The sequence below is a fragment of the Pan paniscus genome, chromosome 12, assembly GCF_029289425.2.
Source record: "Pan paniscus chromosome 12, NHGRI_mPanPan1-v2.0_pri, whole genome shotgun sequence".
Lineage (NCBI taxonomy): Eukaryota > Metazoa > Chordata > Mammalia > Primates > Hominidae > Pan > Pan paniscus.
The window spans coordinates 21826621-21854552 of NC_073261.2; the positions used below are offsets into that span (position 1 = coordinate 21826621).

General features: G+C 46.0%; 1 protein-coding gene across 7 annotated transcripts in view; it reads right to left on the reverse strand.

Moving 5' to 3' along the window:
* Nucleotides 1-267: 267 nt before the first annotated feature.
* The window catches only part of NCK2 (NCK adaptor protein 2), a 150579-nt gene continuing 122914 nt past the window's right edge, over nt 268-27932 (reverse strand). For 6 of the 7 annotated variants that reach the window (XM_055107498.2, XM_055107497.2, XM_063594555.1 and 3 more), the window contains exons 4-5: nt 12517-13238; nt 268-1564 (exon numbers count right to left, since the gene is read on the reverse strand). In XM_055107498.2, coding sequence (XP_054963473.1) covers nt 1370-1564; nt 12517-13238 — 917 coding nt within the window. In that variant the 3' untranslated portion in view covers nt 268-1369. The remainder of the gene's footprint in view (nt 1565-12516; nt 13239-27932) is intronic. The other variant, XM_057301254.2, reaches the window with a different exon arrangement.

A 27932-nucleotide genomic window follows, 5' to 3' on the forward strand; every position in this document is an offset into this window, starting at 1 on the left:
GAGTTCAGCAACATATTTCTAAACAAATACTTTCCAAAGAGCAAAGTTCAGACCAAGCTTGAGATTCTGGGTTCCCCTGGAGTTTCACTAATTAAAACTCATTATTTCAATATACAAAAATGTGGGGGCAGAAAATGAAAACACACAAGTAATAAATGTTAAGCTCTTCTCTAAAAATGATTTCCACACTGCAATGAGTGAATGCTTCAGTAATTACTCTCCCATGATTGAGTCTGAGTTTTCCCAAAGATAAATACACACAGAGCCTTGTCATAATACTTTTTTTTATTACAATATCCAAAAAACTGGGTATGCAAGTTTAGGGGATCTCAAGACCCCTTCTTCAATCGTAGGAATGTGCCATCTCAAGACTGTATATTTAAACTATAAAGAAGTTCAAATGTAAAGGAAAAAGAAAATGCAATTTCTTCATAAACATTCTGTGTGTCTCTTACTACCAATCACATACTCTTTTGTAAACCCTGAAAAATTTCCCTGTAAATAATATATATATATAGTGTGTGTGTGTGTGTGTGTGTGCGCACGTGTGTGTGTGTATAAAGTGTTGGTAGCTCCCTTCCCCAAAGATCAGCTGTTTTCCTTAATCATCTGTATTAGTGTCAACAAACGGCTACAGATACATATTTCTTTGAGAATTAAATACATAATTGTGAGATTCAAACAAGCCGAAGGGCAAGAGGAAAAAGCACTATGTGGATGGCACATTTGGGGTAAATTACCAAAACATCTGTCTTTCTGAGTCACCGGTTCCCTCTTTTGCAGACTGCCTTTCCAGGAAATTCTTTCTTTATTGCAAGCACAGCCCCAAAGGCACTGGGCAGTCTCCTCACTGCCATCGCACCCGGTGGTTCCAGTATTGCTATCAGCAAACGTGTCGGCTCCCTGCACAGTCCGGGAGCCATGTAAGGGCACAGGACATGGGCGAGGGCTGCTAGGACTGGGGCCATCGCACCTGCTCTGCCCAGCACGCTGAGTGCCCAGGACACGGGCGCTGCCGCTGGGTGGCCTTAGGCTCGCTCCTGCGCTCACAGGTGCCCTGCGTCTTTTTAAAGAGGGGTTCCATGAGCGGGAACGAGTTGAATGCACGAGCGCCATTTCCGATGGAAAAGGAATAATGTGAACTCACCCTGCTCCTCCCCTCCTCTAAAGCTGGCCGGCCGGGTGGGCTCGAGTGTGGGTGTGAGGCCTGGATGGCAAATGGGAGACAAACCGACCAAGCGACCTGAACATAAAGAGAGACTCGCAGAGAAGCCGTCGGGGCCGTCCCCGCGGGAGGAGCCTCTGCCACAAGGCCGGGCGGGCAGCTCCACCGTGGGGCCCGGGAGGCGAGTGTGGGGCCGGGGCGCCGTCACTGCAGGGCCCTGACGAGGTAGAGCTTCTCCCCGTGCTCGCTGGTGAAGATGGGCGCCTTTTTGTAGTGTTCCACCAGCTCGTCCATGGTGTGGAAGCGCCGCTGCCCAATGCAGTAGACATTGTCCACGAGCTGCACCTTGAAGTGTTTGTTCTTCCCTGACGCTTTAAGGGACACGGAGAAGTCGCTGGGCTGGGGAGGAAACAGAACACAGTTACAGCCGGGCCACAGCGGGGAGCTGTGTCTAAATCCATCCACATCTCTTGTGTGTCTAAATCCAAACCACCCATTGCTCAAACACTGGGTCTCTGCTTTTTTTTTTTTTTTTTTGAGATGGAGTTTCACTCTTTTGCCCAGGCTGTAGTGTAGTGGCCCAATCTCGGCTCACTGCAACCTCTGCCTCACGGGTTCAAGCGATTCTCCTGTCTCGGCCTCCCGAGTAGCTGGGATTACAGGAACCTGCCACCACGCCCGGCTAATATTTGTATTTTTAGTAGAGGCAGGGTTTCGCCATGTTGGCCAGGCTGGTCTTGAACTTCTGACCTCAGGTGATCCCCACCCCGCTCCCAGCCTCAGCCTTCCAAATTGCTGGGATTACAGGCATGAGCCACCACGCCCAGCCGGGTCTCTGTTTTATATCTAGAATGGCATCTGATGTTCAGAAAGACCTGGAGGCAGTCCACGATTCTGAAATTCTGAACCAAAGAAAAAATAAATTCTGCTTAGCCCAGTTTCAGTGCTAAATGCGTTTTAGTTATTTGAAAAGTGCAAACTCATTATGGAATATACAGCACTTCACTATGGAATATACAGTGTTGCCCTGACTGCTCAAGAAATTTGCTGTTTTTCATTTCCCAAACTATTTTTTGATAAACTGGGAATTTATTAAGAGTGGTTTGCATGCAGGCAGTAGCTAGAAATTTTACTACTTCTGATGTCTAACCCTATTAGAAATTAAGACATCAAAATTTTTCTAATTCTTGTTTTTTTTGAGACGCAGTTTTGCTTTTGTTGCCCAGGCTAGAGTGCAATGGTGTGATCTTGGCTCACTGCAACCTCCGCCTCCCAGGTTCAAGCAGATTCTCCTGCCTCAGCCTCCCGATGTGCCACCATGCCTGGCTAATTTTTCTAATTCTAAGCATTTAAAAATATGAACAGCAGTGGAAAATTCCGGTCGCATTTTAAACATAGTTCACAATATCCCAGAGGAAGCTGAACTATGGTTTGATTACAGATTTTATTGAAAAATATTTAAATTCTGTGATGTGCCTTATATTTCAGAATATTTTAGAAACATGTCATTATTTTAATTAAAATGTGTCTTTTATTGGCCAGGTGCAGTAGCTCACGCCTGTAATCTCAGCACTTTGCGAGGCCGAGGCAGGTGGATCACCTGTGGTCAGGACTTTGAGACCAGCCTGGCCAACATGGTGAAACCCCATCTCTGCTAAAAAATACAAAATTAGCCAGGCATGGTGGTGGCGTGCCTGTAATCCCAGCTACTTGGGAGGCTGAGGCAGGAGAATCGCTTGAACCTGGGAGGTGGAAGTTGTAAGCTGAGATCACGCCACTGCACTCTGGTCTGGGCAACAAGAGCGAAAACTCTATCTCAAAAAAAAAAAAAAAAAAAAAAATTGGTCTTTTATCTCATTTGCTGAAAAACATGCAGGAAAGAAGATACTGAATGATAAATGTTCTTTGTACAAAAATATCAAGTTTTGATCAATTCATTAAATGAATAACAATTAGGTACTAACACATGCCAGGCAGGCGGTGCCCTGGATACATGTGTGTGCATGCAGGACATATGCTCTGTGACAATCTGGTGTGGGGAACAGATGAATAGAGGTGTACAGATGGCTGCACAGGGCAGTAAGTTCTATGGGAAAAAAAAAAAAGAAAACAAAAAAAACAGAGTTGCATGAAAGAGGAGCATGAGATACCGCAGCTCTAAGTGTGTGAGAGTGTGTGAGCGTGCGCAGATGTGAGAGGGAGTATGTGAGTATTGAGAGTATGTGAGAGTATGCGTAGCGTGTGAGTTCATCTGTGTGAATGTATAAATGCGTGGGGGGGCAGGAGAGCCCTCTGGACAATGTGGAGCTGAGCCTGTGCTCTCCGAGGCAGGGCTGGTACCTCGGACATGCCTGGCCAGTGGCAGGACCACAGCCTAACATCCGAAATTCTTCATGGAATTCCCAGACCAGTTTTCTGCTTTTCTCAAAGCCCAGAAACTTCCTGCTCTGAGGGTCCAGCAGCTCAGCCCTGCTCTGCGACCTCCCAGCAGGACCTCCAGACAGTTAACAAAGGACTAGGCCATTGTCTATTACAGAGTTCACAAAAGCCCAAATAAATGTTTGATAAGAAGTGTGCAACCCTTGCAAAACAAGGAATCACTCCATTTATACCAATGACAACTCAGGGGAATGAGTGTCTGAGAAGACTCAAATTGTGCAAGGCAGCTGGGCTCACCCACCAGCCATAGCTGTTAACAGAAAAGAATGAAAGGAACAATTGTAAGTATAGTTTGTATTTATGCATGCCTCTGTCTCAAATAGACCAAATAAGAACAAACCTTTGAGGGGAAAAGCCCCATCTCATCCCCATGTGAGGCCCAGGGCATACTCCTGGATGAAACTCCAGAAGAAACCAGAAGGTTAATCTCAGATTAGGCCTCAGCCTATAGATGATTAATATTCTGTACTAGAAGTTGTATCTTTAGGAAAAGATGAAGGGCAGTCTCACTTATAGAGTTTACTATAAGCCAGGCTCAATTTAGAGATAATGTGGCATCATTTTTAGTGGAGGCAGTATGGGAGTGAATCATGGTAAATGTAAGATACACCCAATTTTAATTAAGCCAAATGATCAACAGATGACTTTCTACATACGGGAAATTTGCTTTTAATTCAAGCTCCTTAATTTAACATCATGGTGTGTGTGCGCCTGTATGCATGCATGAGTTGCAGCAATAAAATTTTCGCAGCAGAAGAGGTAATTTTTAATTTCGTGGGCTCCTGAGCAGAAACCTTTAAAAGTTAAGGATGTAGAACCAATTTATGCCAAGCAGGAGTGCTAAAAGTTGGGGAGTGTTCTTTAATTTAAACTAAGTAGATTTTCTGTAGGAAATCTGAAAAAGAACAATCTGTATACTAACATACACCGTTACATGTGACCACTGAACACCTCTAAGTGACATGTGAAGATGAACTAGTTAAGATGTTCTCCAAGTGTGCTCTCAAGACCAGCAGCATGAGCATCCTCTGAGAACTGGTTAGGAAGCATATTCTCAAGGGCCAGCCATGGCAGCTCACACCTGTAATCCCTGCCCTTTGGGACGCCATGGTGGCAGGATTACTTGAGGCCAGGACTTTGAGATCAGCCTGGGCAACACAGTGGGACCCTATCTCTACATAAAATTTAAAATAATTAGCCAGGTGTGGTGATGCATACCTGTGGTCCCAGCTACTTGGGAGGCCAGGGTGGGAGGATCATTTGAGCCCAGGAGGTCAAGGCAACAGTGAGGTATGATAGGGCCACTGCACTCCAGCCTAGATGACAGAGTGAGACCCTATCTCAAAATAATTAAATAAATAAAAAAAAAGAAATGCAAATTCTCAGGCTCTGCCTCAACCCTGCTGCAGCAGAAATTCTGGGGTGGAGCCCAGCCATCTGTGTTTTAACCTCCAGCACCGTGTGTTTTAATAAGCCCTTCAGGGGACTCTGATGCAGTTTGAGAACTGGAAGAAAGAAAATCTGGAACAAACATCAGCAGTATTGGAGCCACCAACAAATGTTTGGTCACCAGAAAAAGATGGGAATGCCATTTATGGGCAAAGCAGCCCATGATGGAGGGAGCTCCAGTCTGTGGATACTTTTCCAATTCTGTCCTGAGGACTCTGGCTCTGCTCCAGACATCTCTCATAGGGAATTTCCCCTGAAGGGACAGCTGGGACACTGCTGTATGGTCTCTTCCTTTCAAAGTGAGCCACCAGTCCCTGCATCTGATGGAGATGGAGTTACTCCTGACCCAAAACAACTCTGCCTCCAGAGGGAGCCAGGGAATGATTCCCATGAAAGCAACTCCCTCAGTCCTGTTCTCATCTGTTGCAGTCCTTCCACGGTTGGCTTTCTAGAACAGATTTCAAGAAATCAGATGAAAAAGGACCATGCCACACTTGCTCCTCAACAAGTACTAGAGTACTGATAGTATGGTAGAGTACTCTACATTTAAGCTTGTCAGAGAATCTTAACACATTTTTGAAACATGCAGTCAAGATGCTGGCTGAGGCTGCAGTCATCTGAAGGCTCGACTGGGGATGCAGGCTCTACTTCCAAGGCAGTCTGCTCACATGAACCCCTAGGGGGCTCTGTAGGGCTGCCTGAATGTACTCTCAACATGACAGCTGGCTCACCCTAGATCAAGTGACCCAAGAGAGAGCAAAGAGGCAGCCACAATGCCCATCTCGGAAGCTGCCCTCCATTGCTTCTGCCACATCTTGGTCATTAGAAGTGAGTTGCTCAGTGCAGCCCATGCTCAAGGGAAGAGGGTCAGGCTCCACCTTCTGAAGCAAAGAGTACCAAAGAATTTATGGACATCTTTTTAAGCCATCATAGATGGACAGGACACTCATTAAAATTTTCTATGATTGGACTAAAATCTAAGTAGACTCAGTCCCTGGGTTTTGAAACATCTCCCCTTTGATTTCTCCTCTTTAATTGCCACCTTTGTGCTACCTCCCACTGTCCGCATTTCCTACACTTTCCATCTCCAAACACTGTACTTACTTGGTATATAGTAATTTCTCTGTGCTGACTACTGGGCAAATTCTTCAAATTTTCAAACATCAGACCACTTCTTCCTGTTATGTCCTTCTATGAGTACTCCTTATAAGGAATGATTTTTCCATTCTCATAGTTTTTGAATCAATGGTTCTGGAGAATGAACAATTAGTACAACCCATTCATTCGACCCTTCTTTTCAGAAAGTCATTTTCCAAGTGGAATCTAAGGACAATTAATAGGTTGGCGGAAAACCAACCTCTCTCGGGGCCTCTATCATCGTTACTTTTGTTTAGGCTTTAGATTCTGTGTTTGAATACAAATAAGTGCAAGAACCCTATTTAACTCCACATCCCCACACCGGGCTCAGAGTATCTGGTGTTCAACAAACGTGCAGACTTAAAAATTTCTAATTTTGACTACCTCTTCCATTATTCATTCCTTCAGGTAATTCTTACACCTCATCTCTTTGCAATTTGTGCTTGCGATAAGTGGGTACTCTTAGAAAAGAACAGTAGAGAGCACACTCTTTGATCCCATCTCTGTGGCTTCGCCAGCTTGATCCATTGCCTCAAATACTTGCTGAAAATCACCTCTGCAGTTTTATAAAACAGATGTCCTGATCAGATACGCCTCTCCCTCTCTCAAGATTTAATCATTGTTTTCTCATAGAAGGAAAAAAATGAACGCCGAGGACAGACTTTAATATCCTTTATTTCCTCCTCCATTCCTGAAAGCTTATGTATTAATGCAATTTTCTTCTAAGCACAATAGTCATGAGGAAACGGGAGGGAGGAAACTCCAGGTACTTTTGGTTCTTTAAACCTTAAAACTTCTCCTTATCTTTCACTTTGGACTTTATGAAATCATGAGGGTAGAAATGCCCTTTGTGTGATTCACCAGGCCTTCCACACAGACCCTGGACTGATCTCCAGCCACGCTGAAGTCTCCAAGCATCAATAATCTGCACATCTCCTTCTACCCCCAGAGAGAGGTCACCCTGTTGGTTTCTTATCACAAGTTGTATCATTCTTTTCTTTTGGTAAAGACATGTTTTTCCCCTTTTACTTCTTTACAGAAGGCACTCTTCTGTCCACAGAAGTGGTTCATTTACCTCCCAAAAGTGAGAACAAATGGGTTAGAGGCAAATCGTGATCCACTGATTAATAGTTTCTCTGTTTTTATCTCAGAAAAACTGACTTTCAGTTTTACCATTCTATTTGGTCACCTGCCCTAGTTGTCTAAGGTAGCCTTCTCTTAATAAAAATTACTCCTGCCTATACTTATGCTGCTAGCTGTCAGTTGACCCTATGTTCTTTGTTTTTACATCAGATTATCTCTTCCTTGCCCCAAGTGTGAAGAGTCTCACCAGCTTTTCCTATTCTCCTATCAATGTTCACTCTATAAAATATTTACTCCACAGGCCTGAAGCCAATCCACACTGACATGTTCAAATATTCATCTCATTAACTTTGGAAGTAATCTTATTTACATAAATGAAAAGTCAATCATCAACTACAGAGCAGCTGTCCAAGTCCCATCTACCTAATCTAGGCAAATGGAGCGTTCCCTGTCCACTTTCCAGTTAGTATGCGTGTGTGTGTTTAGCCCTCCCTATCCCCAAATGTATTTCCTAAAGTCACATGTAATACCTCACCATATAGACCTGTAGAATATTGTCCTTGTTATTCTTTGTCTTTCCATAGTGTCATACCTGATGTGACTGAGTGATAATTTAAGTCAGAATTTTACCATATTACACAACAGTATGCAAAAGGTCTGGAATCAAGTGCATACTCCACAATGCAGTGGTTCTCAAATTGGAGCATCAGAATTATTCAGGAGTTCATAGGTTCTCAGGATTTGGAACAAAAAAAGGACTCAGAGGGCTTCTTCAAACCAAGGTTGCAGAGCCCTACCCCAGAGATTCGAAGTCAGCAAGCTGGGGCAATCTGCATTCTAGCAAGTTTGCTGGTGATGCTGGATGTTGTCTGTTTTAAAGGTCAGCATTGAAGAGCCAGCCAGAGTGAGAAGGCAGAGTCTTCAAGGGCTCTGGCCCATTTGAGAATCAGAATCAGGTGATGAGCACTAAACTTCCAGATAACAGCCTGTACTGCATGATCTTGCAGGCCTTTCCATCTTCAAGAGTTAAATATGCTTAAAATTAGAACTATTACAAAAATCCAGGCTTAAAACTTCCATTTGGTACTGGGCAAAAAGCCTGGCAATTAAAAATAACTTGTTATCTTTGAAACTGGAAAGATGCCTACAGGCACTGCTCACAGCAACCTAAGGTTAAGTCATCTTAACATCAACTCATTTATGAAGAAACACCATGGATCACGGAGCCTAACCATGAAACCCTGGAAGCAGCTTTCACATTGCTCTGACAATCTACCTCCTCCTAATTCATCAGCAGAAACACAGCAAATACAGCACGTTTATTTTCAAACTCTAAACAGTAAAAAACAAACAAACAAAAACACAAAAAAGCCCCCCAAAAAACTCAACAGAAATACACTTCAAGAGATAAATCCCACTCAACAAAAGCTTCAGTTCTAAATGAAGTTCAACTTTATGACAATATTTTTATAATTCTTTGAAATGTAGTATTACGCAGAAATGGTTTTAATAACAGCTGCGAGAATATATAAAACCACTAGGAATGCATCATAGGGATCAAGGGTTTTCAAAGTGTGGTCCCAAAAGCAGCAGCATCACCACCAAGAAACGTGCTATTAATAGAAATGCAAATTCTTGGGCCCCAGACCTCCTGAATCAGTACCATTTCAGGTAGGACCCAGCAATTTGTTTTAACAAGCTTCAAGGCAATTCTGATACACACTACATACAGTTAGAGAATCATTATTTAGAGAAATGGAATGATGAAATTGCCTGAAAATAGAGTTTTGGGTAAAAGTTATAATTTCTATAAGAAATATTATAACTTTAAAAATACAGAAAGGAGCTATTCTATTTTACTTCCTAGCCAAATACTTTTCATATATTTTAAAAAAGAGAAATGAAACAAATATGTGCATTAAATTATCCTTAGCGAGACAGTTTTTCTCTACTGGAAAAAAAGTACTGTATGACAAAAAATATTAGTATCTAATACTATTGCAGGACATAATAAATACAGGATATCTTCGGGATCTAAAATCTTACAGAGGAAAATGGCCTCCCGCACTTGTGGCTGATGCTGTCCAGCAAGTCACCCAGGCCAGCTCTGGACCTTTTCCAACCATATCCTAGTTGTGATCTGTCATTTTCTGAACAAGCTTTACAAGGATGGGAGATGCAGCAATTAAGAAAATAAAATATTGACAACTTGTACAGTTTACCAGAAACCCAGTAAAGGGTTACTGTTCATTTTAAGTACAGCTTTCTAGCCACATCCACAGAATCAATGTGGACAAAATGTAATACAAAAGGATTTATAATGGACACACACAGGGTGAGTAGGATTTCTGAGTTTTCTGGATTTAAGCAGGTATGGCTCACAGGTGAAGGTATGATAACGAAATATGGAGAATAAGCAACAACAATGCATCACCTTTAGCTGCTAAGGATAAATGACAATTGTAGATGAGAGAGGAGAGCGAGGGAGGAGGAAGAAACGGAAGGACAAGCAGTAGGTACTGAAGTTCAGGACAGGAAAGAGGGTCCAACAGGTTCGTTCGTTTGTTGGTTCACTGATTCATCTAACATATCCAACAGATACTTCTGAAATACCCAGCACTTACTGATAGTGGATAGCGTAGCATGTGGCAATGTTTGTCTTCCCTGAAATACGCACCTCTCAATATCGTCAAGCAAGGGTCTAGCTCATTTACACTGCAATCACTCAGGATATTTTATTGAAGATCCATTCCAAAAAAACCAGCTGTGCTTATCCAGAAGCCAGGCCTCATGTGATAACCTCAATTAAAGGCCCAGGCCCAAAGATTGCAAGAAAAAAAGGAAATTAAATAAAGATGCCTGACTGAGTCCTGCAGGGAGGCTGAACCCCTCAGAAACCTTTCCATCCTGGCATGCTGCGAAGGAATTATGTCAGATCATGAACCTAAGGGCTCTTGGTGGCCTATTGGTGGCTGTGAAAGCCAGCTCTAACCTGAGAAATGCCAAAATGAGCAGGAAAACACATGGGGATGGGGGGAGGCAGTGGATGGTGGGAAAAAAACAAGCAAAGGACTTGTCCACTTGTCCGCCAGGACAGGTCCCCGGTAGTCACAGATGACAGCTGAGAACGCCTTGGTTATGAACAGGAAATACAGCAAACCTGGCATGGTTCTGCTGTCAGGAGAAAAGAAGCCACACACACCTCAGGGCTCTTGCAGAATCCCCATGGAACAAGGCATGCACACTAACAGCTGAAAATGGCCCGTGTCACGGCAAGATCCATCAGGACAAGCTGCCCTGCACAGCATCAGGCCACGTGGAGCCTCAGACGAAGACGGTGCTGCTATGTGTGCAGAGCAGATGCAAGTCCCAGTAAGGCTCTTTCCACCCTATATTCCTAGAATCATATATGTTGTTCCTTGACTTTCTAAGTTAGGAGAGAATGCAAAAAACCCTGAAAGGCCCCCATTAAATAACTGTTAAAAGGAAATACAAACAATTCGTGCTTTAGTTCTTTAGAAAAAGTTAGCTCATTCTCTAACAGTACAAGACAACTGAGACAGTGGGGTGCAGAGTTCTGAGATGAAACCCAGACAATGCATGCATTCCTCCTTATCCAAAGGGACCTGGTCCCTGAATTCAGACAGCAATGACCACCTGTGCATGTTCCACAGAAAAGCCATAGGTCCTCCCTAAGGCCAGCAACCCCGGAGAACACCTTTTTCATCTACCCTCTAAAGTCTTTCCTCTTTTCCCCAAATCTTAGGCAGAAAGAATAATGACTGGGACCAATGTCACCACACTGCAGGACTTCCTTCTGAGAAGTCTCCTCAAACTCAAAAAATTTTAAGCCAAGATCATATTTTGTGCATTATACTTAGCCCTTAAGGACTCTGGACCAAGCACTTAATATTGTAACTGGTTTTCCAGTGCTTTCTCTAAGTTTCTGCTCGATTGAGTTAAAAGCGCTGCTGTCCTTAATTTGCTTAAGGCTTCAAACACGATCTAAAGGAAGTGGTGCACAGAGCTCTCGTCACGTGAGAACAATTCAATGTGATGTCTTGCCAGGAATGATAAACTCTAGTGACTTGATAAATCTCAGAGTTCAGATTTCAGATGAAGTTAGCTTTCAGCCTGGCATTCCCGCCCAAGCACATGTAAGGCTCCGCAAAATTGATGACACCATAAAGGAGTCCAGTTTCCACCACCACGATGCTCCGTCCTCAAAGAGGAGCACATCCCAGTCGCCTCTCTCTGGAGGGCTTTGAATGCCTCTCTGATCAGTCAACAGGACCCTTGAATGAGCACTTATTCATTGTGCCAGTAATCTTTTCAGAGGACAGCAGTGGCAGCAGGTAGTACATACTTACTAGTCTTATAGCGTGCATTTAAAAATGAAATTGAAGCCTCCTACAACCAATACAATTCAAATACATTAAACTCTATCTCCTAAATGCTTGTTTTGGAAGTCTCTCGATTGTAGAAGGTGTATTCGGAAAGACGTTTGCAAAACTGGTCGAGTATTTCCTTCACACACGAAAAGCCTGCCTTCTGGGATGCAGGCTTGACCCCATGCCTGAAACTCACCGCCTCCAGCCTGCCCACCGCTGGAACTGGGTCTGCTGCCCCAGTCGAGTGGCCTCATATCTCCGACTCACTGCACACAAACAAAACTCATCTCTCCCAAGAACCCCTGTTTTCTTTTCAATTTATCTCGTAAGTGCTTTAAAAGCTTTTGAGAGATGAACTCAGTGGCGCTGCTTGCCGTGGCAATGACCTTGGGATTATATGGTTTACAAAGAGAAAGCAAGCAAACAACAAAAGGCGGTGTCAGAAACCAGCCATCAGTCTTGCAAAGAATGCTTTCTCTGGGACACAGACCGAATAGAAACAAAGTAAATCACTCGGGCCTTCTACGTACACAGAATGGGCAACCAGGAGAGAAAATGATGTTTGAGCCTGTGAAATACAAGAGGGGGAATCTTGGGAGAGAAGCAGAACCACCTTTGTGAGCTAAAAACATTTTTTAAGTTAATCTCCCACCTCCAGAAATGGACACCCACTATCCCCAAAACAGATGCAAGTAAATCACGGAGTAGCAAACATTATACTAAATTGCATTCATCTGCGTCTCCCGCTCTTTCTAGTGTACTCACACAATGTGAAAAGGGCGTGGCACACAGACCCACTGCGCAAGGCGCATTTACTGCCTGCAGCCGGAGCCGTGGGCGCAGCGCACTTACCGAGGACTCGCTGTCCCTAATGAGGAAGTCGCCCTCCACGCCCCGCTCGTTGAGGGCGCACTCGGCCTGGTGCCGCGTCACGTTCCCGTAGTACCACTCTCTGCCCGCGAAGCGCCCGCTGGACGAGGGCCCGGTGTAGCTTATCTGTGGGGCGTGCGCAGGGTGCAGGGCAGGCCCGTCACTGAGGACCACCACGTAGTTTTTGGGGACGAGGCCCACCTGCCCCCGGGCATTTTTGCATTTCCACCACTCGGGGTCGTTCTCGGGCTTCTCAATCACCTCCATGGTCTCCCCCTTCTCGAAGTTGAGCTCCTCCTCGGTGACTGAGCTGAAGGGGTACAGCGTCTGGACCACATGCAGCACGCGGGAGCCCTGGCCATTGCTCAGCGAGGCGCCCTTGCGCAGGCTCAGGAAGCTTGGGGACTCCGCAGCCGCCTCGTCCACCTCCTCCAAGACGTAGTTGGAGGGGAACCAGCCGATCTGCCCGTTGTAGCTGCCCCGCCACCAACCGTCGCTGCACTTCTCCATGACGGTGACGCGCGACCCCTTCACCAGGGACAACTCATCCTCCCGCTCGGCCACATAGGCGAACTTGACGAAGGCCGGGATGTTGAGGTCGTAGATGCGGTCGGCGCCGCTGCCATTGGCGGGGTACTCGGCGTCCGTGCTGGGCGTGGGGGACGCATCCCGCGCGCTGGTCTTCCTGCGCGTCTTGCCGAGGCCTGTGGAGACACAGCAAGGCTCAGTGGCGCGGGGCACTTGGGCACCACCACACTCCCTAGCCTACCGGGATTTCCACGCAGTTTCTCTGGCGGTTAAATATAAGGGGACACACACATGGACAGTGCTTACAAACTGTAATTACCATGAGAAAAATACGGTTGCTGGCAGCTGCCTCCTGTAGTTGCGAAGTTACTTAAAGTTGAGAATTAAATTGATCTATTTTATCCATAAAAACATGTCACAGGGCCAGCACAGTGGCTCACGCCTGGAATCCCAGCCTTTGAGAGGCCCAGGCGGGAAGATTGCTTGAGGCCAGGAGTCTGAGACCAGCCTAAGCAACATAGCGAGACCGCGTCTGCACAAAAAAAAAAAAAAAAAAAAAAAAAATTAGCCACCTGTGGTGCACATCTGTGGCCCCAGCTACTGGAGAGGCTGAGGTGGGAGGATGGCTTGAGCCAGAGTTGAGACTGCAGTGACCCATGACCGCTCCACTGCACTCCAGCCTGTGCAACAGAGTGAGGCCCTGTGAAACCAAAAAATGCGGGAGTACCAGTGACACAAAAGATAACGAGAAGAGTAGGTGGTTTCCTTCTGAAATAACCATTTTTAGAGCATCCCTGCGCCTCTCAGAAAAATAAAGTATAAATGCAGAGAAAATATCTTTTTCATTCCTAGAATGGGTGGGAAGTCAGACTAAATGAATTCAAAGACCCGTTAGAACTCTAAGACCATCCAGTCTTAGGGAACGCAGCCTGTATAACCTGCCCTGCCCCCAGCTGCCTTGCCGCTGCCTCCTCCACTCCTGGGACACTCACTGCCCCCACCCTCACCCCTGGGCAGCCTAACAGCCCTACTGGGCAAAACCCATCATCTTCACCTTTCTTCTCTTCTTACAATCCTTCTCTTCTTTCAAAACAGCAGACTAATTTCCCACAACAGATTGTGATGAGTGCCTTAGGGAAACTTAGCTGATACCTTCAATCGAAGGCAAAATTTTTCATACTGTGATTCAAAGCCCACTAGTGGATCATAAAAAATCACTTTAATGGGCTGCAACCAGCCTATAGGTATGTGTTGAATTTAAGGGAATAAAGTAGAAAATTTCAGTGCATCAAACACAATTACAGTAAGTACTGTTTTTTCAGTCACAGATAGGTGTATCGAATCAGATTGAGAAACATTTCTTCCTGTGCATGAGGAAAAATGCTAGAAAAGCCCTAAGGTAAAAATGTTTTAACTGTGTTAAAATGCACGGAATTCCGGAACATTCTAGGAGAGGAAAGCATGTCAGCCCCAGAGCTGGGGACACACCCCACACAAGCAGACTGGCCTTCCTCAGCTGTCCTGAGAGATGAGTGCTCCCACCACAGCTCTGCTTCAACCTCTACCTTAATCAGTGTGGAGGTTTAGTCATTTGTAGACTCCTCAAAATGACTTCCTCCAAGCACTTCCATGGGTAGCTTGTACCCCTTTCTCCTTTTCTTCCTTAAACTAGAGTAAAGGGCGATCAGTCCTAAGAATTACTTGTGCTTCTATGGCCTTGCTGAGTGGGCAGGAGGTCAAGAGGGTAAAAAGGCTGATTGTCCTCAATGGTGGAGAGCTGGGCTGCTGCCCCCCTCCCACTGCCACTGCCCTGGGACATGCACCCACGCGGCGCCAGGAGGCATGTGAGGCCACGTACGTTTCAGAGCAAATACACTGATTCATTTATGCTAATGGCCTCTGCCGTTTCTCTTTGTACCACATTTTATGCATGTGCATGGGAAACACAAGAGTAAGCCAGAATATTAGAACAGGTGAAACGCTTAGATTTCTACTTTGTGTTAACTTATATAAAAACGCAAACCTCTAAATCTGAGAACTCATCCTTTCATAGGATTTCAAATGCAGGATGGTTCAACTACACAATGAAAGCACCATGATACTGCCACAGCTCCACAATCCGGACGGCAGGCCATCCATGAAAGCAAACTTCTTTGTCCAGAAGGCAGTGGTGCCCGAAGCTCAACCAGGAAGGCCTTACGGCCTTATCAAAACAGCTAGCAAGCCGGGGCGCGAGGGCTACGCTGAGGCCAACTTTTATTGGCAACAATGATGTCAAGAAATAACACTGAACAATAAACTTTTAATAGACCTTTGCAAACATGTAAATTACAAAAGCTACTTGAGAAAAAACGCCTGTGGAAGAGCGGGTTTCGGAATATTCATCAGGCCATGAAGATAAAGGTGAAAAGATCAGCAGAAAAGACATTTGATAGTGGCCATCACAATATGTTATAAAGACACTCTATAACTGATAGACGAATATTCTACTTTAGTGACTTCTTTCAAAAACAAAATACAGTAATCTAATTAATACAGCCACTGAGTTCCTGAGACATACCAGGCAGCAACCTAGACTTTGGTGAGTGGTGAAATGAGCAGACAGGCATGCTTTCTGCCTGCATAGAGCTTATACTTCTCCATCAAGACTGGAACATTGCACATAGCAAGCATGCAGCGGAAATTTTACCTGTTTTGCTTGAATGTGATCTAAATAGTCTTTGGCGCAACTCAGAGGGTCAGTGCAGACTGACAGAGAGCTGCATGCTCTTAGTCAAATTACTTAACAAATGTCTCTCTGTGTACTGGTTTTCTTACCCCCCAAATGTGAACATACTAGTCTGCTCAGGCTACCATGATAAGTACCATAGACTGGGTGGCTTAAACAACAGACATTTATTTCCTCACAGTTCTGGAGGCTGGAAGTCCAAATCAAGGTGTGGGCAGGGTTGGTTCCTTGCAAGGCCTCTCTCCTGGACCTGCAGATGCTGTCTTCTTCCTGTGTGTCTTCACATGGTCTTCCCTCTGAGTGTGTCTGTGTTCCAATCTCCTTTTCTTATAAGAACACCAGTTAGACTGGATGAGGGCCCACCCCAGTGACTTCATTTTAACTTAATCACCCCTGTAAAGGCTTTGTCTCCAAACACAGTCCCATTCTGAGGTCCTGGGGATTGGGACTTCGTATGAATTTCAGGAAGATGCAGTCTGGCCCATGACAGGCACCAGCGTTCAGCTGATGCTATAAAGCACAGGAAGTGCTCTGTGGATAACAATGATTACCCTCATTAACTAAGCTGTGGCTTTCTTGTTGCTCTGAACAATACTTTACCAAAAGAGGGCCAAAGTCCTCTTTAAAAACACTTGGCCATGATCCTACCAGTGTTGGATGGCCATCAAAATAGAAAGCCTGCCTGCCAGACTTTGACACCTGGGAAGCAAACACTCTTCCATGGGAGCAGTGTTGTATGTAGCTGCTGGTGCAGTGAAATTCAAGAGGCAGGTGTCTGGAGATGGAGAGGGACCTGACTTTACTGACACCTATGTTATCTAAACCCTCACAACAGTCCTGTGACAAAGTGGGCAACTTCTTAATTTGTGGAAATAAGGAAACTGAGGCTACAGGAGGTAAAGGAATTGGCCCAACATACCCACCAGTGATGTGGCACAGACTTTACACCCAGTAAATTCCCATTCGATCCATAATAGTCAAGAAGCATAGTTCTGATAGCGGCTGGTGTCCAGAATGGTTTTTATGGAAAGCATTATCATCTGTAATATGATTTCTATAGGAAATGAAACTACGACTCTGAATTGGGGTGCCAAGAATCTACTCCACTCCCTCCCTGCCTGCTTGCATGCCCAAGCAGAGAGAAACCTTTTCTCTTTCTCTACAGAATGAAGAGGCCCCTGTGTCTCCAGATGGAAGAGGGGCTGAGGTTCAGATAATGAAGATTTTGGATAAGAAGTGTAATACCAGTGACAGGCCAGGGCCCCAGAACAGCAGTTAATAGGTCTCGGCAGGCTGGAGGGGTACTGTGTGGGAAAGGCGTCAATGGGACCAAGTTGCTGGGTTGCTGAGAAAGCAGGTCCCTTCTCCTCCCTGCACCCTGATCCTGCCCAACGGCCAGAGCCAGGGTCATCTAGAACAGAAGGGATGGGAGATCCTGAATGCTGGCATATGAAGATTTAATGTGCGCAGCCCTCCTGACTGCTAAGGATACCAGAGCAAGAAAGCTGTGGCCAGGGGAAGGGAGGGGAAGGGAGGGGAAGGGAGGGGAAGGGTGCCTGGGCAAGGTGTCTCAGTGGTAGGAGGAGGAGTGGGAAGAGAAAAATGCACCAAGAGTGCAGGTGGCCTTTCTGTGTGAGGATAATTAAGTAAACTGCAACCCTAGAGTCAGGAGAGCCTTTACATGGGGGCAGGCTTAGGGGACTCAGCGATCCCTCGTCCTTCTCCTCTTGCCTGGACTTCACCTGGAGCTGTGACCCAGCCAGGTGGCAGCCGGGACATCTCAAAGGGAAGGTTTCTGCTGCAGAACAAGCAGGGATTCATGCGTGTCTGGGAGACGGAGCACTGCAGCTGTGCGTCCAGACCGAGGGCAAGTCCCTGAGTGGTCCAGGCTCTAAGCGACTGCCTCTCTCTAATTCGAAGGCAAACTCATTACCTTGTAGGTAAAGCGGCGACACCCAGATCCCAGTTTCCTTTCATTCTCTGTGTGTAGTTTTTCTACACATCTCCGCTTCATCGCCTCATCTTTCATTAAAGTAAAACCACCTACTGCTTCCAGTTGTAACAGAAGCACAATTTGAAGTCCAATGTGTGTTTAACAGGGTAACATGATTCTTTTCTCATAGAATTTTACATATTTTCTCAACAAGACAGGCAAATCCTCATACCCACTTCTCAGATTCGGGCTGTCTTTAGCTACCATAATGAAACCATAGGCAACCAGAACATGGCAGACTGGAAGCCCCCATCATCCAGGGCCCCTGCTTACCAGTCTTTCTATGTTGCATTTTGGAAGAGCACATTTGCTAGCATGTCCCTGGAGCCTGCTCACCTTGGGGTCAACAGTGAATTCCAAAGCAGGCTGCAGGCCAGGTGGATCCTTCAGGGAGACGTGAGGTAGGTGGGTCCTCACCCATGCAGAACACCCAGACAGTTCCAATGCCTCCCATCCTGCCCTTACCAAGGCACGGTGTGCGGTCATGTGTTTTAGCAAGACTTGAGACAAGAGATGAAATGATGTATTTTTCTTTCAATTCTCAAGTTAATCATAAAATCCTACTGCACAGAATTTACCTGGTCTCGAGCATTTTGGTTGGAGGTGTCACAGCAGCGTGCTTTGGATAAATCATATTGTGATGGTCATATCTAGAATGTGACCGTTACAAAACCCTTCCAATGGCTGGCATGCTGTGTATTAGATGAAGCAGCATTTTCTCACAAAGTAATGACTTTATCTACAGCTTGTTCAATAATGTATAAACTGCTATATCTTTGCATGAAAAAGAATGAAAGAATGAAAGTAACTAAAAAAAAGCAAGATGCTGTTTCATAGACATGCTCAGCAGTGAGCAGGATTTTAACTCTTACTTTGAAAAGCATCTCAAGCTCTTTAAATCTATCATCATAAAATTACGGTGTTTAAGTTCTAGAAGAAACCTTAGAGATCTGATGGTATCTTAATTGGTTCAGGCGCCTACAACAAAATACTGTAAACCAACTGACTTATAAAGTAAAATTACAGACACTTATTTCTCACCATTCTGGAGGCTGGAAGCCCCATGTCAAGGCCCCAGGAGATTCGGTGTCTGGTGAGGGGCCATTTCCTAGTTCACAGATGGTGCCTCCTTGCTGTGTCCTCACATGGCAGAAGCAGCGAGGGTGCTCTCTGAGGTCTCTTTTATAAGGGCACGAATCCCATTCATGAGGGCATCACTCTCATGACATAATCACCTCCCAATACCATCATATTACGGGTTAGGATTTCAACATATGAATGGGGGGAACACGATCTGAGGCAGCTTGGCCAGTTGTAGTTCAGTCTGCAGCAGCTTGGCCAGTTGTTCTCAGGCTGCTGCTGTGGGAAATGAGTCCCAGGATTCCATGTGTGTGCAGCCCAGGGGACTGGGCGGGGCAGGAGACCCCGTACCGCCAGCACCTCCAGCGGCTGCAATGTTCTGTTTGCTCTACACAGGGGCCCTAGGCGCTTGACAGTGTGCTCCACAGATGAGACAAGTGACAGAGGCTTGGAGAGACTGAGCATTTGCCTGAGGTCTCCCAGGCCAGTCAGCAGCCAGGTTGGAGGGCAAGGACACAGAGCTCCTGAGCATAGAGCTGCCCAAGATGGACAGCAAGGAGTGTGAACAAGCTCCTTAACCAAGCTACCTCCACAGGTGCCACATTAAAGACCAGCCACCAACTGTGCCATGACTTTATCTGCATTTCATAATAATAAAATAACATGTGTACTGTAGGTAATAACATTTGTTACTTGGTGAGCAGACAGATAGTATAATTTTAAGTGGCAAATAGCTGACTTGGATTTAAAGGTAAACTATAGTTTCTGCTTTGGTGGTGATTTTGCAGCATCAAGCTATTGGATCTCTGATCACAAGTTTTATTTTTATTGATAATAAGCACATTTTAACTTTCCTGAATAAAATTACAGACATTAAAGATTGGGTTCTAATAAAAGCCTGAATATGTCATACATTATTAATGTCAGTAAATTTAAAGTCAAAATCTTTTATATCCCCTTTCAGATGAAGAGATGTAATAACAGATGACTTTAAAACATGCTCTGGCTGTTGTCTTCCAGCTGGAGTTCTGGAGATTTAAGATAAAGCGTCAAACAAACTTGGTACCTCAGAAACATATTCAAGCCAATTCGTTTAGACAGGGTGTGCTCAAGTTTTGGGAGCTCTATGGCAAAATCATTTAATTTTTGCTACTGATCAGATGTGTAACATAAACCAAATTTAATCAGAAAACTTCCTTTTATTGAAAATGCTATTTTTGCTAAGAATCGAGATTATTGATCTGTGGGGGTTTCCCCCACTAGAGTCAGAACCTATTATTAAAGTCAGCTAAATATTACAAAAAGCTTTTATTAAATACTATGGAGATATGATAAGATCTGATTATGGTATAAAGTGACCAAAGTACATTTCCATATAAGAGTTAGAATATAACTAATGTTCAGCTCAGCTTCTACAAGTTTTTGTGTTGCTGTATATTCATTTAATTTGCATCTACTTTTTTAGTTATGCTACTAAGATTAGCTTCCACTATTCAGAGTACGAAGGGCACAAATTTATCATCATATTTCAATAGGTAAAGGGAAAAAACTCAAATTCACTCAACTTAAGGATTTTTTGAAAGGGCGGCCACATGAGATTAATGTCGTGGTTCTGTTGTCTTAATCTGTTCAGAACCCTTTGTCCCTTCTCTTAGTCAAACAAAATTCCTCTCTGTGAAGGGCCCCATCTCACCCCGAGCCTTCCCCCGCCTTTGCTGGCCATGGGGGAAGGCCCATGACTCATATCTGTGTGGTCAGGGCACTCCCGGGACCCTTGCTACAGTCATGGGGGAAATACCCTCCCTAGGAGGACATGGCCAGGGTTGCAGCAGCATCTGCCCACGCTGCAGAGGTTCATGTAAGGAGTGAAGGGCAGAGGTGAGCAGGGAGAGGCTCAGAGAGACAGGCCCCAACCAAGAGTTGCACCCCTGGATCCAATCGTACTTCCCAATCATCTGAGCCAACTTTTCATTTTCTTTTTTTCCCCTTCAGTTACTTTTGAGTTGACTTTCAGTCTCTTCAATTAAGAGCCCCCCAAAAAATAAAACCACCCTTCCCCCAGCCTCACTGTTCCTCTCCCCAACCATCCCCTTAAACGAGCCAAACTGTTGATTCCCATCTGAAAACGTGGTAAATATGGGTGAGCTGAAAAGAACACAGTGACCAAGGGTTTTGGGTGTGGGAGTGAGGGTGGTGGTGGCGGTGGATCAGCAGACATAATTCATAGCTGGGTGGCGTGCATGTTTCCTAAGCCTGGAGAATCTGGGCTTAAAATATTTACTGCAGGAGTAATAATGAGAAACCTGTGATGCTGGGAGGCCACATCCATTAGGCCTCACAGACCAACATGATGTAACCTCGATTTTCTGGGAGCTCTCAGAGTTGACTTAGGGTGGGCCCACATGAATTCACTGGGGCCAGTATCTTAGGCACAGTGGTCAGAGAACATCCTGAGAGTGGCTCATGAGAGTGGGACAGACTTTTGGGTACAAATCGATTTCAGACAAGGTCAAATTTAAGTTGGAAGAGACTCACGCACAAATGCCATCAGCTAGCTGCTTCAGCTGACACCCATTCCTTTTGTCATATGGAGGCTCAGACATGACACTGACTGCTGGCCAAGGATCATGGAACGGGGGGTGTGGGATATGGAAGGACACTGACCTTTCCTGGCAGCCGGGTGAGGGCACCAGATGCCACTGGTCTGGCCCCACCCAGGGTCACAGCACACCTGCCAAGACAGGCAGAGGACAGGCGCTGCTAATGTCCACTTCCGGGAAGGGCATCAGAGTGTACTCACTGCTCAACAGAGGTGTACCCGGATGAAGGAGAAAGGGGACTCAGTTACTTTTTCAGAGATTTCTCCGAATCATTTCTGACTCCTCCCTAGCAACAAACGGCATTTAAGGTGCAAAAACTTTCAGTCAACTAACAGATCACGATGCTCTCCAATCCTTCCTGAAATGCTGTCCCTTGGCTCTGCCATGAGTTTACACTAGAATACCTACAAATGCCACCTCTGGCTGTACCTCTTTCTTCATTTCTTCAGAGTTCTCAAGAAGGGTTCTTTGCTCATTTGTTGTTTAATGCTCAGCCTGAGGGAAAGTGTGAAGAACCTACCCAGCCTCCTAAACCTCACAGACTAGTGCAATAGAGAGTCACTTACACAAACCCAAGTTGCAGATGACCAACGGTGACAATCGCAATAAAGAGCAGGAGGTCAGGGAGGACCTCCCTGAGCATGTCTCTTTCGGTCCCGCAGGACACGGAGGCGCTCAGGTGAGGACAGGAAGTACCCGTGGCAAGGAAGACAAGCTACACCACGGCTGTGAGCAGAAGGACTCAGAGCCATTCAGTGATGTGAAGGAGGTGTTAGGGCCACACTGTGAACAGCAAGGGCACAGGGCAGGCCTGGTGTAGGGGGGAAGGTAGCAGGGGACAACGTGCAAGCAGCAGCAGGCACCTTCAGCTGATCCCGTAGCTGCAGAGAGGGATCTGGGCAGGGCAGGAGCATAGAGCTCTCCAGCTGAGGCTGGCAGAAACGTGTCGAGCAAAGCAAAAATATTCGTCAACTGACCTTTCTCTTCCAAGTGTCCTGCTGGCAGAAAATAATCTCACCATTAAGAAGTGCGTACATTTAAGGAAGAAGAAATTCTAAATTCCTAACCACCATGGAGAAAAAGCAGTAAATGTATTCTTGACAGCTTCCCCAGTCTTCCATGTCCCTTTTGGGCACCAATTTCCCTTGCACGAAATCTCAGCCCATCTCCAAAACTGTCCCTTCAGGTTCCTGTTGTTGTCAGGTGTCATGTAGTTTCCTCCCTGCTCTCTAAGGTCCTAATTGACCTTAGGAAGTTGACCCAGGAAACTTTTTACCTCTAGTAGTTTAGCTTTAGAAAACAAAAACCAGGCCGGGCACAGTGGCTGATGCCTGTAATCCCAGCACTTTGGGAGGCCAAGGTGGGCAGATCACTTGAGGTCAGGAGTTCAAGACCAGCCTGGCCAAAATGGTGAAACCCTGTCTCTACTAAAAATACAAAAAAATTAGCTGGGTGTGGTGGCACATGCCTATGATCCCAGCCACTGGGGAGGCTGAGGCAGGAGAATCGCTTGAACCTGGGAGTCGGAGGTTGCAGTGAGCCGAGATCGCGCCACTGCACTCCAGCCTGGGCGACAGAGGGAGACTCTGTCTCAAAAAAAAAGAAAAAAGAAGAAAAAAGAAAAACCATTATCTTTTTCAAAAGCTTAGCAAATCCCCATCTCCCTGAGCAGACTGCAGGCAACACAGCCCATGGGGAAACACCACTGGCCTTCCCTCCATGGTAAAATGAGGGTTGATCCCAAAGCGTGCGGAGCACCTTGATCAGTAACCAGCACTACAATAACGTGGTGCAGCGCCTGACAGCACCTTGCCTGTCTAAAGGCCTGTCTCCCGCAGGCTGTGGGAGCGCTCACTGGTGCTCATCTCACCATCCTCCTCATCTCTCTGTATTTATCTCCTTGGGAAGGACAAATGAAGTCACCATCGTGGCCTCAGATCTGGGCATGGAGCAGGCATTCAATACACATCTGCTAATTAATAAACCCCACTCGCTGTCTCATCACCCCGATTTCACACGCACTCATCAGACCCTCCAGGCCTGTGTCTGCAGTGACAGGCACCTACACTGCCAGGGGTGTGAGCGAAAGTAGGAGGCCAGGATCACAATGAGCAGACCTCCCAAGCACACACCACGCTGACCCTTCTCTGCAGCTATTTCTTCCTCCTTCCCTTCCACAAAGATCCTACGATGTGCTGGGCACTCACACACCCGTATGTCAGTGATGTCGCTCCTAGGGTGAAAGCACTGCTGTCACTGGCTGTGTCTGGTGGCTCTGTGGTACATTATTTCCTGAACCACCCTGAATTTCCCCAGACTGGAATAATTCCAGGATATTTACCTTTATTCTTTCTTTCTTTCTTTTTTGAGACAGGGTCTCACTGTGTCACCCAGGCTGGAGTGAGGTGGCGCGATCTTGGCTGCAACCTCCGCCTCCCAGGTTCAAGCGATTCTTGTGCCTCCGTCTCCCAAGTAGCTGAGATTGCAGGTATGTGCCACCACCCTGGCTAATTTTTATATTTTTAGTAGAGACGGGGTTTCACCATGTTGGCCAGGCTGGTCTCGAGCTCTTGACCTCAAGTGATCTGCCCACCTCGGCCTCCCACTGTGCTGGGAATTACAGGTGTGAGCCACTGTGCCTGGCCTGACTTTTCTTATTTCTAGGCATGCATACCCCATAATGAAACATTCTACTGTGTGCCATTCAAAATCCCCAAGTTCAGGAAGGGACTGCCACAGGATGGCAGGGAGGAAGGAGCCTCATGCCACAGAAGGGAGTTGCCATCCCTGAGGGAAACCCCAAGCAGCCACCCTGCCTGGGTGGGGGTTAGGGCTGCTGGCCCCCTGCCTCCTCAGCCTCCAGCTGGCTGCTTTCTGAAGGGGAGGGTAGGAGGAGCACCTGTAGGGCCCCTGCTTGGCCCCGTGGCACTGTGGTCTCACTGATGGACTTCAGCCCATACAGGTGGGGCCGAGTGTCTTCCAACATCTCTATGCGCAGGTAGTCCCTTTGCCAGTGGGTGGGCACACCAGGAACCAGCTCTGAAAGGGAGGTGTTGGGGCAAAGGACCCACCCTCCCGACCACCACATGGGTCCTTGTGTCCAGGGCTCTGAACCTGACTTTCCACTCCAGTCATAAGAAAGCCCATTCCTTTGTGAGCAGGCAGGCAAACAAAATGATGGAATATTTAAACCTGAAAAAAAAATGGTCTAAAAGTATAGAATTTTCTCACAAATGTGAAAGTCAAATGGGAACACAGATGCCAATGAAGAGAATTAAAAATTTTTTTCATTATAATTTTTAATTAAAAATACATATTTAGTACCTCTCAACACATATACCAGATCCATGAGCCCAAGCGTTTTTGAATATGCAAAAGAGTGTACAAGACGCGGCAAGGATGAGACACGGCATTCTGGAGCACTGCTTAAAGTGTCAATCCACTGGCAAAAGTTCAGCACGCCTGCTGTTCTGCAGGACCACACCTGCTCAGGAAAGTGAAATGTGATGAATACACAAAAAGAGACAGCACATTCACGGGGGAACACGCAGGTGGCACGTGGTTGGCAAAGACACAGCCGAACTGTACCTGTGCCAGCTTCTCAGAACACTCTGGAGCCCAGCCTCTCTGCCTCCTCGTGCTTGGCTTTGGCACTTTCTGTGACATCTCTCTACATCTACATGTCTTCATCTGTAACACAAGGAAACCCCTGGTACCCGTGGGGCTGTTATGAGGGCCCAGTAACTGAGGATGGCACTTAGTGTGGTGTTGACACGCAGCAGGAGCCCAGGTGATGGCTGCCATTGTGTTGTCATCCTCATACCAGTTTGCTGTTATATGGCTGGGGACACACGCAGGATCCGGTGTGGCACTTTCTCAACAAGGTATGCACGCACCTCTATCCTCCCTAAAAAGCTCCAGAGGGGTGAGTCTCAGCTCACTTCGGCTCTCAGGGTCAGGAGCAGCTCAGATGTGAGGGCACTTATGAACGGGCTAGGGGGAGCACTGTGGGTCTATGAGAGGAGCCCCGTTTCCCAGGTAAGGGTGGGTAGCGGGGCTGGATCGTATGCTGCTTTGGACAAACAAGGGTTACTGAGACATAAGTGCTCTGGAGTGCCTGGGTGCGGTCCACCTGTTCCGTGCTTTGGAGAAGGGCCTTGATGGAACTGGGCTCCAGCCTCCAAACCTGGGCTGCGAGGGGCCCACTCCTGGCCTTGCTGTGAGGCAGACCCATAGCCCTGGCCAAGTCGCTCGTCTGACCTGGGTCTCAACTGCTTCATTTTCATAGAAAAGCGCTGAGCCAGGCTGTCGCCTTTCCAGAATTCTACAGATAGTGCAAACTATCGATTAACTTCACTTTTTAAACATAACTGTGTATAGCAGGCTTTGAAGAAAAAAGAAAACCCACAGTAGAACCACAAGGGGATCAAGTGGTCCTTTTGGACACCACACAGCCAACCTTTCTCACCGCTGAATGAAGTTTCTTGGCACACCCGGTTAAACATTACAGATTTAGTCAACTTCAATTAGCAGCATTAGAAGGAACTGCATGTTTACCACTAATTCATCTCTACTTTACGAACACCCACTTGTAAATTTCACAAATCAGACAATCAACAACTATGTTCCTTAAAAAAACAAAAACACAAAACCAAGCAAGATTCCCCATAAACAGCTGCCTCAGCACGGCCTGCTTCCAGGAAGAAACACAGGCCACCCCAGCCTTTAACTTATGAACAGTTGCCCTCTGGGTGGCTCTCACAGCTGTGGGGGTCACTGAGGACAACCTGAGTGCGTGCCCAAAATCTGTGAATTCCCAAACGGAAGGGGAAGTTATAAAGAAAAACCCACATCAGCCTGGAGGAGTTGATCATAGGGACAGACTTCTGGGCAAAAACTGACATGAGTCAATGTAGGCTGATGTGCAGAAATACACCCAACTCCACCCATACTTGCCAAGGTCCATCAGTTACACCAAGGCAGCACGTGGGCCATGCAGGAGCCCTACAGATGCCCACCTGCTTGCAGGCAGGCAGCTTCACACATCAAGCCAGTAAACGAGCGCTCTCTCAGTAGCCTCATACCTGCTTCCAGGAAACAGACATTAAAATGGAATAGAGCAAAGGAACATTTTAGACATATGGATAGCACCTAAAAAAGAAAGCACACCGTATGGGTAAATGCAGACAGAAACATGCTAGGAAGATGGTTCTCTAATTCCCTGGCATATTTGGTTCACGTTTCTTTATTCGTAAACTTAAGACTCCCGCTTGAGTAACTCAAGTAATTAGTTAGGAAGGGGTGATCTTTAGGAAGCTGAAGCAGGGTGAGATCATCTTAGTAAGAAGCAACCAAGATGCCAGTTCCTAGGAAATGCTCTGCCTAATGTTTTGCCTTTCACCAGGACACGACTGGCTCTCACCCAGCCAAGCGCACACAGCAATGTGAATTCCACACACCCCACTGTGAACTCCACATCTGATTCTCCTTAGTATTCCAAGGGTACGGACACCACCTTCACTTCCCAGGGTCTCTCCTGCCTTGTCCCCCATTAGAAATCTTTTTAGACAATCCGTGTCTATTTTCTCTCAAAGTATCCTCCCACTAATCTGTTGTGATTTGTTTTACATTTTTGGTTCTAAATACTTGGAAGCTAAAGATACACAAAAACAAACCCACATTTATTTTGGGGTGTCTGGCACCACAACTACTGCCGAAGATTCCATGTTATGTGGGCCCTTCCTATTATGAACAATCTTGCAAGACAGAATTTTAATGAATTCTAAATTCTGATACATTATATTTAATTCATGTTCATACAATGGTAAATTATACAACAGAGACATGAAAAGTAAACGTGAAGTGTTAAATGCATCTCTGAAAACCCACAGAGTCCCTGTCTTAGCGTGATAAAGAGACGATAAACAATTTGTTGGAGAAGCGGAACATTTAAAACAGAATTAAGATAGCTGATTTTTTTTCCCCTTATGTTACATACAAACATTTTAAGGGGAACAGTTTGGCTTTGTACTGATTTGAAAGGAAAAAGTGGTTCCTTGGAGAGCGGCATAGTTTAGAAAGCATGTCTGAATGGTATATAGGATGATTAACAGGAATTTTCTCATTCTTGAAGAACATTCAACTCAGAAAAACAAACTACTTCTAAGACAAATGCACCATAAAGAATCAGCTTCTCCTTTTACATGACTCACAGAATATATAAGCCACACTGAGCATCCCAACCACTCAACACCCAGGAAGCATATATACCAAAAATTACTGGGTACATCTCATTTCCAGCCTGTGTCAGGACCAAGTACCCTGTGGGAAAAGCCTGATGTTCTCTAGACCAGGGGTCTCCAACCCCCCGGGGCCACAGACCAGTACCTCTATGGCCTGTTAGGAATGGGCTGCACGGCAGGAGATGAGCAGTGGGCTGGCGAGCATTACCACCAGAGCTCTGCCTCCT